A 15,443-nucleotide genomic window follows, 5' to 3' on the forward strand; every position below is an offset into this window, starting at 1 on the left:
GCTAGGCACCACTAAAAACACATGACTTATTTGTCAGCCTTTGGGCTTAATAACTATTATTAAATCCATTTAAAGATGAGCAATCTAATATATAATTTCAGCAATTTATTCTAGTAACTAAGTTTTTTTGACTGGATAGATTTCCTTTTCTTGGGATGATCATGTAACAATGCAGACTTGAATCAGTCACATTAAAAAGTTACAGTGAATTTAATCAGGCATATTTTGAAATGTAGGAGCTATCTATAACCACCAAGAGTACTTTCACATGCACACCAGTACAAGCGTGGTGAAACTCCTCTATGGAATTGTTAACGCTACAATTACAATACACCAGGTGCTTCAGTATTTGAGAGAATTACTCAACTCCTATTTGCATGTTCACTGAAGTATTTTAGCATTCTCTTGGTATATTTGCATTCTGTGAAATCAAGAGTTGTCTGAGAAGCCTCTACCTACTGTAGAAAAATCCAGGAGTTCTGTCATTAATACAGCCATAAAACACATGTTGAAATTTATGAAATGTGTGAGAATTTTACAAATGATAAACTGACATACATTCTGTATTTAGGGGCTGACAGGTACTCTCTGTATTTTATTTGAATCTATCTTTCCCTGACTCCTGCCCCAAAGTGGCAGAGAGTATGAGTTTACCTCATATGTTTTCTGCTGTTCCAGGAGAGCAGGAAGGCTGTCAGCAATATCCATCTGGAGTGCTGCTTCTACCTTCTCCAAAAGCTGGACCCACTTTTCACAGCAATGAAGAAACTTTTCATTCAACCCAATTCCCTGAAGCTCCCTACAAAGGTTCAGAAACAAGGAACATTGCTGAGCTCAAGCAATTAATTTTATGTTAACTGAAACTGAATCGCAGACATGGGATGTTCTGACCTGCAACGTTCCAGAGCTGTCGCTGTGGCCCGAATCCACTGGCGGTTCATGTTTTGTAATGTCTTTACAGCTATGTCACTAAGTGGGAGCTTGAGGCTAACTTCATTCAAATGTTCAACATCGGGTGATCGGGCTGTCAGTGCCAGCACATGCTTCTATTAAAAAAAAAGTCAGATTTCAGAGTTTTGGATGCCAGTAAGGTATCAAGATGATGAAAAGGTATCAGAGATCCTGTACACCATTCTTATCTTAACGATGGGGCCTAAATAGGTAAAATGACTTGCCCACAGTCAGCTAGTTAGTATTAGATCTGGACCTCAATTCTGGTATCCCTATCCTGTGGCTTTTCTATAACAAACTAAACACATGGTTAACACCTAGCCAGACTAAGAAATAGAACGTGATCTCAAATTGTTTTTTTTTTTTTTGACGGACCCATTCTGGCCTTTCAAAGTTCCATTTAGTCTGCCAACAATTGATCTTCAGCAGATCTTGTGGTTTGCCTACAAATCAAATGAAAATTTAGCCCTTAAAATTACCTAGCAAAGCATGGCACTTAAACATCTATATTTCTGTGGAATGTGAAATTCCAAGCAAACTCATCGAAAGTTATTTTTAAAACAAAATCCTAGAGACAGCCTCTAGGTCAACAATATGTCAAGCAAACATCCTTCACAATGTCGACATTATCACTGCAGAACTTTGCTGTAATATTCTAGGTCAGGATCAGCAAACTTTTTCTGTAAAGGGCTAGGTCATAAATATTTTAACCTTTTATGGGTCAGATGATCTCTGTTCCAACTATTCCACTCTATCCTTGCAGTGTAAAAACTCCCACAGACAGTATGTAAATGGAAGGGCATGGCTCTGTGCCAGGAATGCCTTATCCACACAGGAGGTGTACTGGGTTTGGACAGGGTACCATAGTTTACTGTTGACCTAGGTTGTTAAAAGTTCTTGGAGTTTGCAGGATGTAGAATTCTTTAATTTTTCCATTAATTTATGTTAGCTATATACTAAGGCAATAAAAAAAGAACAAATATATACATTTAATAGGGGACTTTATTTTTGATTTTCAGCTAACCAGGAAAATTCAATTAATCACAACAGCCAATTCCTAGATTATTCTAGTTCACTGAAGCAAAGACATCAAAAATTTTTAAATCTACTAAGATTATGGTGGCATATTACTAAAATAAATGCCTATGTTGCCATACTTTTCTAGAGCTTAAGGAAAACAGGGCAAGAATAAATGGCATATAAATGACCATGTTCAAGAATTAGGATACAGATTATATCATGCAACCATCATCAGCTTATTTCTTTATGCTATGGTTGAGTCTAAGCTCTGTAGAAAGACAAATGCTGGCAATACCAGGAATGAGTCAGGATTTTCTTCTTTTCCCTGATGATAGAGTTTATCTGAATTCTCTTCTTCACACATAATGAGAGTTTTTAAAGATTCCAACTGGTCCCCAAAATCCTTGAACTGTGACAGAACAAACTAGAACAAGACAAATTTTCGTTAGAAATAATATTCATTTGCATGTGTAACAGAATTTAGCCTAGTCCTGGGAACTGACAGAAAGTTCAAGCTGTTTTCAACTCCAAGCAGATCATTACTATCTTGGCTATTCGGAGATGAATATTCCAGAACTGATTTTCACTCTGTGTCTTTGGCAAATCACTGAGCCCTCAGGGATGAATGGATCCCCTGCTTTAGTGGGGTATGCAGGGCCCGTTGAGTACTCCACTCCCTCAGTCCTGCTGATAATGAGATGTGCTATTGGGTCACAATGGCCTTCTAGCAGCTTTTTGGCAGCTCATTAACTAAAGGCTTTTCAAAAATTGAATGAAGAATACAACAAACCTCCACGCTTTATGCAGCTACTTCTAGGACTCAATTACCCCACTTAGAGATCTGAGTATCTGTGAGATTAGAACAGGGTAAGGAATATAGTACTTCACTTCTTAAACTAATATGTTCAATAGAGAAGAAATATTTGTGCAAGATCTGCCCTTTGCCCGTGTGAACGAAGAATCATGTCAAATGGTAGGCAAGTTTGGGACATTTTTTAGTCTGTAGTTTCCCTTAGGAGCAGTTCATAAAGCACTACTGACAATTCATAGGATATAAGCAATTGCAGGTAGTGTGCAAATGGCCAAGACCACAACTTGAATGGAAAAATGAGATGAACCTCAAATTCATTTGCTTTCCTAAGCAGCATCTTTTCCAAGTAAGAAGCCCTCTGGAGGGAGTGCACTTGACCAGAGAGGAGCAAGTGGGCGCCGGACTCTGCAGGTTGCGGGAGCCGATCCAAGAGAGGGGCATTTTGGAGAAAGGCTTCTTTAGTCCTCTGCACATCATGCTGCAGCTCCTGGAGAAGAAAAGTGATCATGAAACAGTTCCTCCTCCTTTCACAACACAAATTCCTGCCTCCTGCTGCTCCATCAACATCTAGGAGAACTTCTGCCCTGAAATTATGGGCATGGCTTTTGCTATTGTCTATTTTAAAGAGCTGTAAAAGTTAAGCTTTCTTTATATGATGCCTATCACTAGTGCTGTTCTGAAATTTACCAGTTTGGAGCTAGAACTGACAACTGACCAAGAGAGTTGGGGCTCCCGGTCTATAAAACTGGAGACCACCTGGGTTGAGTCCTTTGTATTTCCAATCAAACACTTTGGAGATATACCATTTAAAAAAAAAAGAATCAATGCAACTCTGTCTTCTGCCTGTGACTTCATAACCTAAGTGGATTCACTTGCAGAGTTGGTAGACTCTTCATTAACCAAGCTGATTTTACGGCAAATCTGTGTAAACACTGTGTGCATGAATTTTTTTTTTTTTGAACAGTGGATCAGGCAGATGTGCAAAAATACAGAAAACTATTCTGTAGTTTCCCCAAGGAGCCATTCACAAAGCACTACTGACTATTCATAGGGTATAAGGAATTGAAGATAGTGTGCAACTGGCCAAGACCATAACTTGAAAGGAAAAGATGAACCTCAAGTTCATTTGCTTTCCTAAGCAGCATCTTTTCCAAATAAGAAGCCCTCTGGAGGGAGTGCACTTGACCAGAGAGGAGCATCTGCTGCAATCCTTTCTCAGATTAAATTAGTTAATACTTTCTCATTTCACCTATGGTATCAGAGATATACAATGTATGTGGTCACCCTGTTTAAAACTAGAAAGTATTTGCTTTCTGGGAACTGATTAATAGGCTAATACCACAGAGGACATTCTACAACTCTTAATTATAGTCTAAAAATCATTATACCCACAGAAAAGCCATATTAACATGGTACAAGTCCATAATTATTTCTAAAGCAAGAGATTTGACATCTATTATTAGATGATCACACTCAATTGAGATGTTTTGCTTTTATATGAAACTCTGTAGGAGGCTTTTGCTTTAGAGATTTATCTGTAGGGTCAAAGGGGAGACTTGGAACAAGGTGGTGTCAGGTGCCCCACTGAGGTGACCTGGCCCTTCCAAGCCTACATCCCAGCCTTGCCTGTTCCCAACACTGCCTGCTCATGCACCTGTCCTGACCCACTTCTCTGGCCCTGTGGTCTGCCTAGTCCCCCGGTCATGGCTCTGCCTGTTGGGCTGCCTTGGCCTTGGTTTTCCCAAAGGGCTTTGCACCCACCTTCATATTCCATAGGGCTGGGGGCAGGCTTTCTGCCAGGTTGTTTCCAGACATGGCAGTGTTTGCGAGCTGCCCATACTTTGCTTCCTGCTGCTCCAGCCTTGTGGCAGCTTCAGCGTGAGCACTGTTACAGGTTTGCCAGAGCTGCCGCAGGCTCTGGGCCTTCTGCAACTGGTTTGCGATGTCGTGGTTTACTTGGGTCCACCTGTCAGGGAACAGGAACAACAGGACCCTCACTCCATCCTTCCCTTTGCAGCAAAAGCATAATGCACATCCTCTGACAGCAGGTTAACAGCCAATGGGTTGGTAAGGCGACACTGTTAAATGCCCTTTTGTTAACAGCATCACAATTATATAAACCAAAGTCAAAATTAGGATATTTGACTTTATAATTCTCAACCCATGATTGGCAAGAAGTATCTATTATATTAAGAATGTCTTTTAGACAAAGGTGGAGAAAGTACTGAACTATATGCCTGATGAAACTTTCTCCAGATGGGAAGGTGTTCTATTTTATGGGGGGTTGGGGATGTCTTTAAAAAGGCCTTATTTTAATTGTATGTATGTCCAGTTTGTTTTCTAATTACAAAAGCAACATATTCCTTTTTATATAAAAGCAGAAATAAAGAAAACTGCTTTTACTCCATGAACAGACTGTGGTATCTTGCCTTTCATTCTCATTTCACTTAAAAAAACACAAAAATTTTCCTCGTTATTAATAAAAAAATAAGCTTAATTTATAATGGCTATACATAATGGTCTGTCAGTGGTCCATTTTTTGTTTAATTACAAAATTCCAGTTTAGTATGGATATTGAAGTAATCTTCAATTTTTGCAAAAGGCTATTTTCCTGCATTTTAAGATACTGATTTTAAACTAAATTTCTGAGAGAATTACCAGGTCAAAGAATAAATGTACTTTTAAGGTGATAGGTATATGGGGTCATGTAATATTTACATTTTCACCTGAAGCACATGAGAATGCTTGTTTCACAATATCCTAACTGCTAAATGGGTGAAAAAAGTAAAAATGGCACAAATGCTTCACTTTTATGTATTTTAAAAATCTTATCAGAAAAATCCTTATTTTTATCAAGGTCTTTCCCAATTATAACATATACTCATAGTAAATAAAAACAAAACCCCCCAAAATTGTTTAAATCCATCTATTCCTATAATCTCTACTTAGATTATCTACCCACCTACCTCCCTATCCATAAAGAGAAGCTTAAAAAAAAGAAGTCACCTGACAGCTCATTAATCTAGAGGTAACTACTATTAGCATTTTGGTGCTACTTTATTTAGCCTTTTCCAACATGCCTTCTGATGTATTCTTGTGCCAACAACTGGATGTGTACAGTGGTGACAACTGGATCTCTTTAGTAGCAAAGTGCATCATCACATATGTTTTGAGGGTGGCCTCTGATATTCCACGTGGAGTCAGATATGGTCCTGTGTTCCTCCTTACCTTCTGCTCTCCCTCTCTTTCAATAGGACTGGATCATGAGCTGAGGACACCACAGCAGGTATACAAATTTGGTGTCCCTTATTCAACACTTGTTCAAAGTTGATATATATATAGGAGAGGCTGAGTCTGCATGAAGGAAGGGTGGAGGACCGGAGGGATTTGTCTGGATCAAATCAGCTTTAGGCTAACTTCAATATCCCACCAGCAAAATAAAAGCCTCATAATTGACTAGGGCCACACTCCTTAGAAGGAGCCTTCTACAATAAGAAGTTCATCAAATAATTCTTTCCAACCTCACAAACACCTCCCTGACAGGTATTCTAACATCCCCTTTCTTTTACTTCATGTTTCCATTGAAATGGACTACCCATCTGGCCACCCCTTAGTATGTTTCTGCCTGTGATTCTGGTGTTCTTGGGGATTGCACTGCGCATTTAGTCTACGCCCTCTGCAAATGGTTACAGTGGCACCGTAATTAGGGCATAGCTGGATTTATCATATCAAATACTGCACAAAGCAAGCAATAGTCTTTATAGCATTGAATCTTACATGAACTAGATCCTTCACAGCACAAGAGACCAGAATGGCATGAAAGCAGTTATCTCAAATGATTAAGAAGACTTTACAAAGCCTATAACACTTCATTAGCCACAAGTCATTAAGATATCTGATCATTATTCAAATTATCAAATTAAATATTAAAGCATACCTTGTGTGGGTATCCTGGCATTTCTCTTCGATTATTTCAGCAACTGAGGGGCAGTAATCTTTGAGTTTTCTAATAACCTCCTGGAGTTTCTCCCAACTACCTTCACTTCTCTCAGCTTCGTCCTGAAGAGACTAAGAGAACACAGCAGGAAGGCTGGTTTCAGAGAGGCCTGGCCACTTCCAAAGAAGGCAGCCATTTCTCAACACTTGCTGCTGTGTCACAATATCATTAATACTCAAACCTTAATGGGAGGAGGATACATTATTAGAAACATGAAGAAGACAACTGAGAAGACAGTCTTTTCTTTGAGGCTAGAATTTGAACACATGTACTAAAAAACCTCACCCCAGACCAAACTGAAATTAAATGGACATGAAAATCAAGAAAAATTCAATGTATATTTTTACAGTTTCACTCCTTTGGCTCGTGTAATTCACTTTGTAATTTCAAGTTATAGTTTAAATGCTGCTATTTAAAACACTGTTTTGTGCTTCTCTGTGAAGACCACCAAAAGCAACTGTGCCCGGTTTTGCTTGCTGCCCTTAGAGGTTTTGATGCACTGTGCCAAGGTCTGGTTAACTTACCTGAAGATTCTTCACCTGGCACGTTAAGGCCGCTAATGATAAAAGCACAGGCTTGCCGTGTTCCACGCAGTACAAGAATCGGGTTGTCATCATGCTCACTTCATCATAGAGTTTATCATAAACCTTCCACTCCCGTAACATGGACTGCATGGAGGTCTTGAGCTCATTGACCTACACAAGAAGTGGAACACAGTTTACAAAAACCACTGGGAAGAGGCTCTCTCATTTATTGTTCCAAAGATATCACCATTGTATCTGATTCAGGCATTTCCACTTGAGAGTACTGGAGGAGCTCCAGTGATTACCTGAAGGTGGGAAGGGTAGGTCAATGTCCAAAAATGTCAGAGAAGGCTAAGTTACAGAATAAGTGAGTGGAAAAGAGCCCTGACGCCAGAAGGAACATCATGGAGAGTTCACCCCATGGCCAAACGCTGGGTGAGGAATCTGAATCTGTAAGCGGACATTTCAGTGACACCCCATTAGCGTTCTGACCTTGGGTAACTTGTTTAACCCTTGAGCCTATTTCCTCATCCACAAACGGATATAATAAATGGAAACATAAATAATATAGCATCTGTAATAATGCTCTGAAAATGCAAGGCATTATAAATGTAAAGTGTTACCCGTGTCACCTGGCCCTGAGTCTCACTACGACTGGAAAGCCAGCATAAACCGGAGAGCAATGTGCGTGGCCAAAATGATGGGCAGTTGCGAAGTAGGAGGAAATACAATGGAGGGCATTGTTTTACACCTTAGACTGTGTTTTGAAATCATGAAAGGATAGAAGTTGAAATATTTGAATGATCTCTGACACAATGAACAATACATATTTTTGTATACTTTATATATATATATATATTTTTAAAAATATATATTTATATATAATTACATATACTTTACCTATTATATAAAGAACACTTACAACTGGACAACAGAAACACAAATAATGCAACTAAAAAATGAGTGAAGGATTGAACACACACCTCACAGCAAGATGTGCAAAAGGTCAATCAGCACATGTAACATCCAGTCATTAGGGAGTCAAATCAAAGTCACAATGAGATACCACTGACTTCACATCCACTATCCTGGCTATTACCGAACTCCACTAACAGCTAGTGGCGGTCAGTGCAGAGAAATCGGACCCTCGTACACTGCATGGTGTCACCTCTGTAGAAAACAGTTAGACAGTTTCTCACAAAGTAGAGTTACTATATGACCCACAAATACTACTCTTAGGCATAAACCCAAGAGAACTGAAAGCATTATATTCACACAAAAACCTGTACATAAATGTTCATAGTAACATGATTCCTAATAGCCTAAGAGTGTAAACAACCCAAAGTCCATCAGTGGATAAACTAAGTGTGGTATACCCATACACAGAACAGTAGTTATCCATGAAAAGAAATGCTGATATATGCTCTTATATTGATGACCTTGAAAACATGCTAGGTGAAAGCAGACATAAAGACTAAATATTGTATATGAAATGCCCAGAACAGACAAATCCAGAGATAGAAAGCTGACCAGCGGTTTCCAGGAACTAAGGGAAGGGAGGAATGGGGAGTGACTGCTAATGGGGAGGAGGTTTCTTTTTGAGGTGATGAGAAGGTTCTCTAATCATACAGTAGAGATGGTTGTGTATCTCTGTGAATACACTAAAACCCACTGAACTGTACACTCAAAAGGGTGAGTTTTATGGTATGTGAATTACATCTGTTTAAAATAAGATCTGAATAGAGACAGAGTGTGATCACTGTCAGCCTGACTGGACGTTTATTTGTATGTGATGCCCGGTTTTGGATGTGGCCTCACGGGCCTGCATCAGGCGCTCTATTCTCTGCCTGATGACTGCAGGGCGCACTGCACATCCACAGGGCCAGGAAGGCTTCCTCAAACCCTGCCCCACACAGGGACAGATGAAATACCTGGGATGCCAAGATGGTAAGTCTCACACTGGCAATTATGTGGGCCAATGTCTTTATAAGGGTTGCATGGCTCAGAAAAAGAACCAATCATTATTAAAGAAGAGAAGATGGGAGGGAAAAAAGGGAGGCAGGAAGGGAACTACTCATAAATAGCTCGCAGAAGCTGGGACCCCCCTGGGTGATAGGATTGATTCTGATACAAGAGTGCCTATAGGCATATGGTTACACAAGGCCCTGCCGTGGTTCAGGCTCCGAAAGGCCTTCACGGCTTCTATGTGTAAAGCTGATGCAACTTCTGGTGCTCCTAACTATCTATAACCCCTTGGAATATTATAGTTTCCTGGAGAGAAATGGTATCTCTGAGAGAGAGGATAGGAAACCATTAAGCATACCACACTACACCCCAAACGAGGGGGAGGATCACTTTCAAAATGGTATCAACCAGTAGTGCAGAATTCACTGAGTGTTGCATAGGTACTGCTACAAAGGTAGAGAGAAGTTTGTAGGTTTATCATCCCTATTTTATAGAGCAGGCAATTGAAGCTTTAAGACATTAAGTACCTGCCCTAGGACACAGATGGAAAATGGTGCTGCCAGGATCGTTGTTTAAGCAGAGACTCAAAGCCTTTGCTCTTAAACCCTAGGCTATATTGACTCTGGAGATCTTATGGGCGGATGACCTAGGTCTCTTGTCCTCTGCATTTCAATAAAATCAGTGTTATTGAGATATAATTCATATTCCATACAATTCACCTACTTAGTGCATATAAACACTATAATCAGTTTAGAATGTTTTCATCACCCATATCCATTAACAGTCCTCATTCTCTCCTCAGCCATTAATCTACTTTTTTTGGTCACTAGAGATTTGCTTATTCTGGACATTTCACATAAATGAATCAGGCAATATGTGGTCTTTGTGACTGGCTTCTTTCACTTACCAGTTTTCAAGGCCATCACTGCTGTAGGAGGTAGCAGTACTTCGTTCCTTTTTCAAGGCCAAATACTATTCCATTACATAGCTATATCCTCTTCATTTACATAACTTGATGGGCATTGGGATTGTTTCTACCTTTTGGCTATTATGAATCATCCTGCTATTAACATTCATGTACAAGTTTTGGTGTGGACATGTTTCATTTCTCTTGGGTAGATAGCTAGGAGTAGAATTGTTGAGTTCATGTTTAAAAATTTGAGGACCAGCCATACTGTCACATATACAAATATATGTAGACATATTCATAGCTGTTTTTCAAAATAGCTGGGCCATTTTACATTCTCCAGCGGAGTATGAAGTTTTCAATGTCTCCATATCCTTGTCTTTTTATTATAGCCATCAGAATGGGTGTGAAATAGTGTTCATTGTGGTTTTGATTTGTGTTTCCTTGATGATTAATGACATTGAGCATCTTTTCATGTATTTATAGGGCATTTGTATATATTCTTTAGAGGAATTTCTATTCAGATCATTTGCCCATCTTTTCCCTCTGGTTATTTGTCCTTTTATTACTGAGTTGTAATTCATTTTTTTTATATATTCTAGATACAGTCCCTTAAGGAAGAAATATTTTCTTCTATTCTGTGGTTTGTCATTTCACTTTTTTGATGGTGTCCTTTGAAACAAAAAGTATTCAATTTTGGTGAAGTCAAATTTATTTTTTCTTTGCTTGCTTGTGCTTTTGGTGTCATATCTAGGAATCCACTGTCTAATCCAAAGTTGTGAAGATTTTCACTTACATTTTCTTTTAAGAGTTTTATAGTTTTAGCTCTTACATTTGTACCTCTTCGAATCATTTTGAATTAATTTTTGTATATTGTGTGAATGTAGAGGTCTAGCTTCATTCTTTTCAATGTGGATTTCCAGTTTTCTAGTACCATTTTTTTGAAAAGACTCTTTTTTTCACCCCACTGAATTGTTTTGGCATCCTTGTGGAAAATCAATTGACCATAAATGTGAGGGTTTATGTCTGGACTCTCAATTCTATTCCGTTTATCTATGTCTGTCTCTATGCTAGTGTACCTTCATGTTTTTATTTCAATCTTTTTTCACTTCTACATTTCTATTGTACTGTAATTCACTGTGTTGCAATTATCTGTTCATGTGTGTTTCCTCTAGTAGCCTGTGAGCTCTTTTGTAGGACCCATTTATTTTGTTTATTTCTGCATCCTTGGCATTGAACATAGTACCTCACAGAAGATATGTTTAACAAATGACTCACACAAGATAAGTTAATCTCATGCCTATTCTCCTGCCTGAGATCTCAGGGAGGAATAAGGCTGAGGGTTGTTGATGGATTTCATTCATACAGGTTATTCCCAATTCCTTCTTGGAAAAATGGTTATAAATAGATTTTAGTAGATGACAAATATACAGTAAGGACTATGTGGGAAACATGGGCATACCTATAAGTGATTAGTATTTATAGTTTTCTCCCTCTATTTGTGGGGAAATGTCAAGATTGCACATAAGGAGTTGCCTGTCTTTTTTTTTCCCTTTGTTGCTCTCCTCCTGGAAGGGTAAATGAGGCTCTGACATGTCTTTCATAAAATTACCAAATGTTTTCCATGCCCTTCCTCTAGACTTTCTCTTCACCTCTGCAATTCCTCCTATGCTGACCATGCTTCTAGCTTAATGAAGGCTACGAGGCAGGATCATTCCCTCCCTGAGGCATCTCTTTGTATACATGGGGAATCTGAGCTGCTTCTTCACAGCTGCTCCTGTGTATCTGGCCAGGAAACAATGCCAGATGCTCTGCTTGGTTGGGGGGTGAGATGACATTAGACAAAACAAAGATAACTGAGTGATTTCAGCCCACCAATGATATCTGAATTGGAGGCTTTGCATCTAGTTATACATTGACCCTCCCCCCCCCCAAAAGCAGGGGGAGAGCAGTTTTAAATGTTTTTCTCTACTTCACTTCAGTATTTCTCTCAGTAAGTTTTTAGTTTTTGGCATAGAGTTAGTCTCCATGATTAAACAACAACCAGTAAGATAAAAGAAGGATATGTGAAAAGGAACAGGACCCTTCAAATGAATTCTAGTACCTGGTGGATTACACTGCTTCTCTTTTGAAATAACCCATCAATCCTGGATGCTGTATCTTTTAACAATGGCATCGTCCCACTCTCTGAAGTTAGATAACTTTGTCTCAACTCATCCAGTGCTTTGGATTTAATTGCAAGTTGATTTTCTATATCCTAGGAGGTAAGAGAAAAGGTTTTCATATGCACATTACAAAACAATTAGGTGTAAGATACAGGATTCTCTCTTTTCAAGTAAAAATGCCATCAGAGTATACAACTAGGTAACATTACACCAAAAACATTTAACCGTAATATACTCAAATTTTTACAATGATTAATTACACTATGAATTTACATTATTATAATATACATGTTGACAATAATTTCAATTACTACATAACTCTAAATTTTAGAAGAGTCTAGGTAACAAATCCTTATCATCAGTCATGGCATAAAGAGTTGAGATCTAGTCCTCATTCCACATCTGCCCTGTACTGGCTGTGGGACCAGGCATTAAGTCATCGAACTTCCAAGCCTGTAATTTCTCATTTGGAAGATAGCAATGGCATCCATGCTGTGCAGAGCTGAGTACTCTAGTGAACCCAGGATGGCCTGCTGGGGGATAAGCACAGAGCTATGGGCTGTAGGCTTCTAGACAGAAGTCTGTTGAATCTGAGGTGGCTATAAGAATTTCAAAGTTGAAATGGCTAACGGGTGATTAGAAACAGGATGTGACCATTTGAAAATATCTCTATGGTGGTATTGCTATTCACATACTCTGTCCAGGATTATTTAGCAACCTTCCAAGCAGAACTGGGGTCTGACCTGACTGTCCCGGCAGTGAGCTGAGCCATTACTGTACTAGGTGTGGGAGCAGCATGAGCTGCAGTGTCTGCAGCAGGGACAACTGAAGTGTTCTCAGTAGGGAGTGACACTGTCAGGACAGCACTTAACGGTTAATGTACATTTGGGAGAGGGCATCTCAAAGACTAAGTGACCTGGCATATGACATCAGAACAAAATGAGGGCACGGCCAACACCCTCAAGCCCAAAGATTTAGACAGTGGCCCCAAGACACAAGCAGTCCTTTAGAACACATGACACAGTAAGTAAAAGAACATTGTTTTTCTCTGAAGAAACAAAATGGAATATGAAAAATAATGGAAACTTCAGAGTAATTTTGTGAGTATTGGGTAAATTATAAAAAACACAAAAACTGGTAAATGTCTTAATCAAAATTCCCTTTGAACATTTTTTTCCCTCACATTTACATCTCTTACGAACAGTAACAATCATGAAAATACCTCCTTCTATCATAAAAAACAGTATTTTTTAATTTTGTGAAACCCATGGAAAATTATCTACTGTACATAAGAAAGGCCATGGGGGTCTGCAGAAGAACCCCCAGAAACTCTAGCAGCTTGGCCTTCTCCTTGGAGCCACGGCTGAGGAGCCCGGCCACACCGAGCGGCACAGGCGCCGGGGGCCTTCTCACCTGGCAGGCCAGGAGCATCTTCTGCATTGAGATCACACTTTCGGGTTTTTGTAACGTTTTCAGCCTCTCCTCTTGTGCCTCCATCCAGTTGTTCAAAATCTGTACTCTGTTTTCATTTTCAGTGATACTTTCCAAAAATTGTTCTAAATGTTGTATCTACAAGTTATGATAAATAAAAACTTTAAAACCACAAGCTTTAAAATGTAAATGTCATGTTATTTTTAAAAGAATAATTTGGTGTCTTCTCGGAGTTCTAATATTTCTGCATAGAATTTCCCAATAACTTTTGGAATAAAGATTCATGAACAGAATTAAATAGAATAAAGGAAATAGAATTAAAGTACCCTTTTAAAAGAAAATTTAACATTTGAAATGAAAGCTAAGCACCTAAGAAAGTTGGCTGTTTTAGTTCCATAATGTGTACAAAATAACATCATGTTGCTGACATTTGATTTTTTTTCACTGTATCATCTACTGATATATATAAAGGTTAAGATTTTCCTTCCCCAGATTCTTGAGTCACTTAAAAATATCAAAAGTAACTCATCAATTTAATAATTACTGTTTCTAATGTGATTCTTCTTGTTAGTAATGCTCACAATTTGTATTAGGTTACATTCATAATACATGTGAGGTTTTGTATTCCTTCTCCAATATGTCATAGGGACTTGCTGTGTCATGACCTATCATGTCCTATATCAGTTTCAAAGGCTATCCAATATTTCATCAAATGGACACAGTATAATTTGACTTATTCCCCTGTAGTTGGAAATTAAGGCATTCTACATTTTTCACTGCAATTCATAATAATACGGACTTAAACACTTTGTGCACATATATTTTTCTTTTTATAGGATGGGCTATGTTTTTTTTAAATTAAGGTATCATTTATATACAATCTTATGAAGATTTCACATAAGCAACATTATGGTTTCAACATTCACCCTTATTATCAAGTCCCCCCACCAACCCCATTATAGTCACTGTCTATCAGTGCAGAGTCACTACTTATCTTCTCCACACTATACTGCTTTCCCCGTGACCTACCTATATTGTGATTGCTAATCATAATGCCCCTTAATCCCCTTTTCCCTCCCTCCCCACCAACCCTCCTCACCCCCTTCCCTTTGCAAACTGCTAGTCCCTTCTTGGAGTCTGTGAGTCTGCTGCTGTTTTGTTTCTTCAGTTTTGCTTTGTTGTTATACTAGGAAGGACTATTTTTTTAAAATAAATGTGTCAGAGGTAGACTTCTGGTTGAAAGACAGGATGATTGTTATGGCTCTAGAAATTTCCCAAATGCTTTCCATAAGGTTATGTAAGCTATTATCTGCAATGTGTCAATGTGACAGCTTTGGGCTTTTATCTTTACCTTACTAAAATTTTCTAATTTAATAAGTGTATAATGTTATATTCACATTTATTTTGAAAGTCTCATAATTGAAATTGTAATCTTTCCATGTTTAATTGCTAATTACAATTTTAGTTTGTGAATTGTCCATGCTTTGTCCATTCATGATTTGAAATTTAATTGTATAAATCCATTTGTATGCATGCTCTATGCAATAAAGAAATCAACCAACTGTCACTATCAATTATATATAAATATTAAGTATTTTTCCAAGAATATGTTTTCTTAATCTGTTCAGTCATGAAATGAAAATCAACCACAAGGCATATATATATTTTTTCC

The 15,443-nt window shown here is 38.4% G+C and overlaps 1 protein-coding gene across 11 annotated transcripts in view; it reads right to left on the bottom strand.

Annotated features, from left to right (window-relative positions):
* The window catches only part of SYNE2 (spectrin repeat containing nuclear envelope protein 2), a 313,786-nt gene that overhangs the window by 47,699 nt on the left and 250,644 nt on the right, over positions 1-15,443 (bottom strand). For all 11 annotated transcript variants that reach the window (XM_073242275.1, XM_073242277.1, XM_073242279.1 and 8 more), the window contains 9 exons: positions 13,754-13,909; positions 12,280-12,432; positions 7,304-7,474; positions 6,720-6,850; positions 4,544-4,748; positions 3,090-3,269; positions 2,267-2,395; positions 892-1,046; positions 655-799 (listed from right to left, as the gene is read on the bottom strand). In XM_073242275.1, coding sequence (XP_073098376.1) covers positions 655-799; positions 892-1,046; positions 2,267-2,395; positions 3,090-3,269; positions 4,544-4,748; positions 6,720-6,850; positions 7,304-7,474; positions 12,280-12,432; positions 13,754-13,909 — 1,425 coding nt within the window. The remainder of the gene's footprint in view (positions 1-654; positions 800-891; positions 1,047-2,266; positions 2,396-3,089; positions 3,270-4,543; positions 4,749-6,719; positions 6,851-7,303; positions 7,475-12,279; positions 12,433-13,753; positions 13,910-15,443) is intronic.

This window comes from Manis javanica, chromosome 8 (genome assembly GCF_040802235.1).
Source record: "Manis javanica isolate MJ-LG chromosome 8, MJ_LKY, whole genome shotgun sequence".
Lineage (NCBI taxonomy): Eukaryota > Metazoa > Chordata > Mammalia > Pholidota > Manidae > Manis > Manis javanica.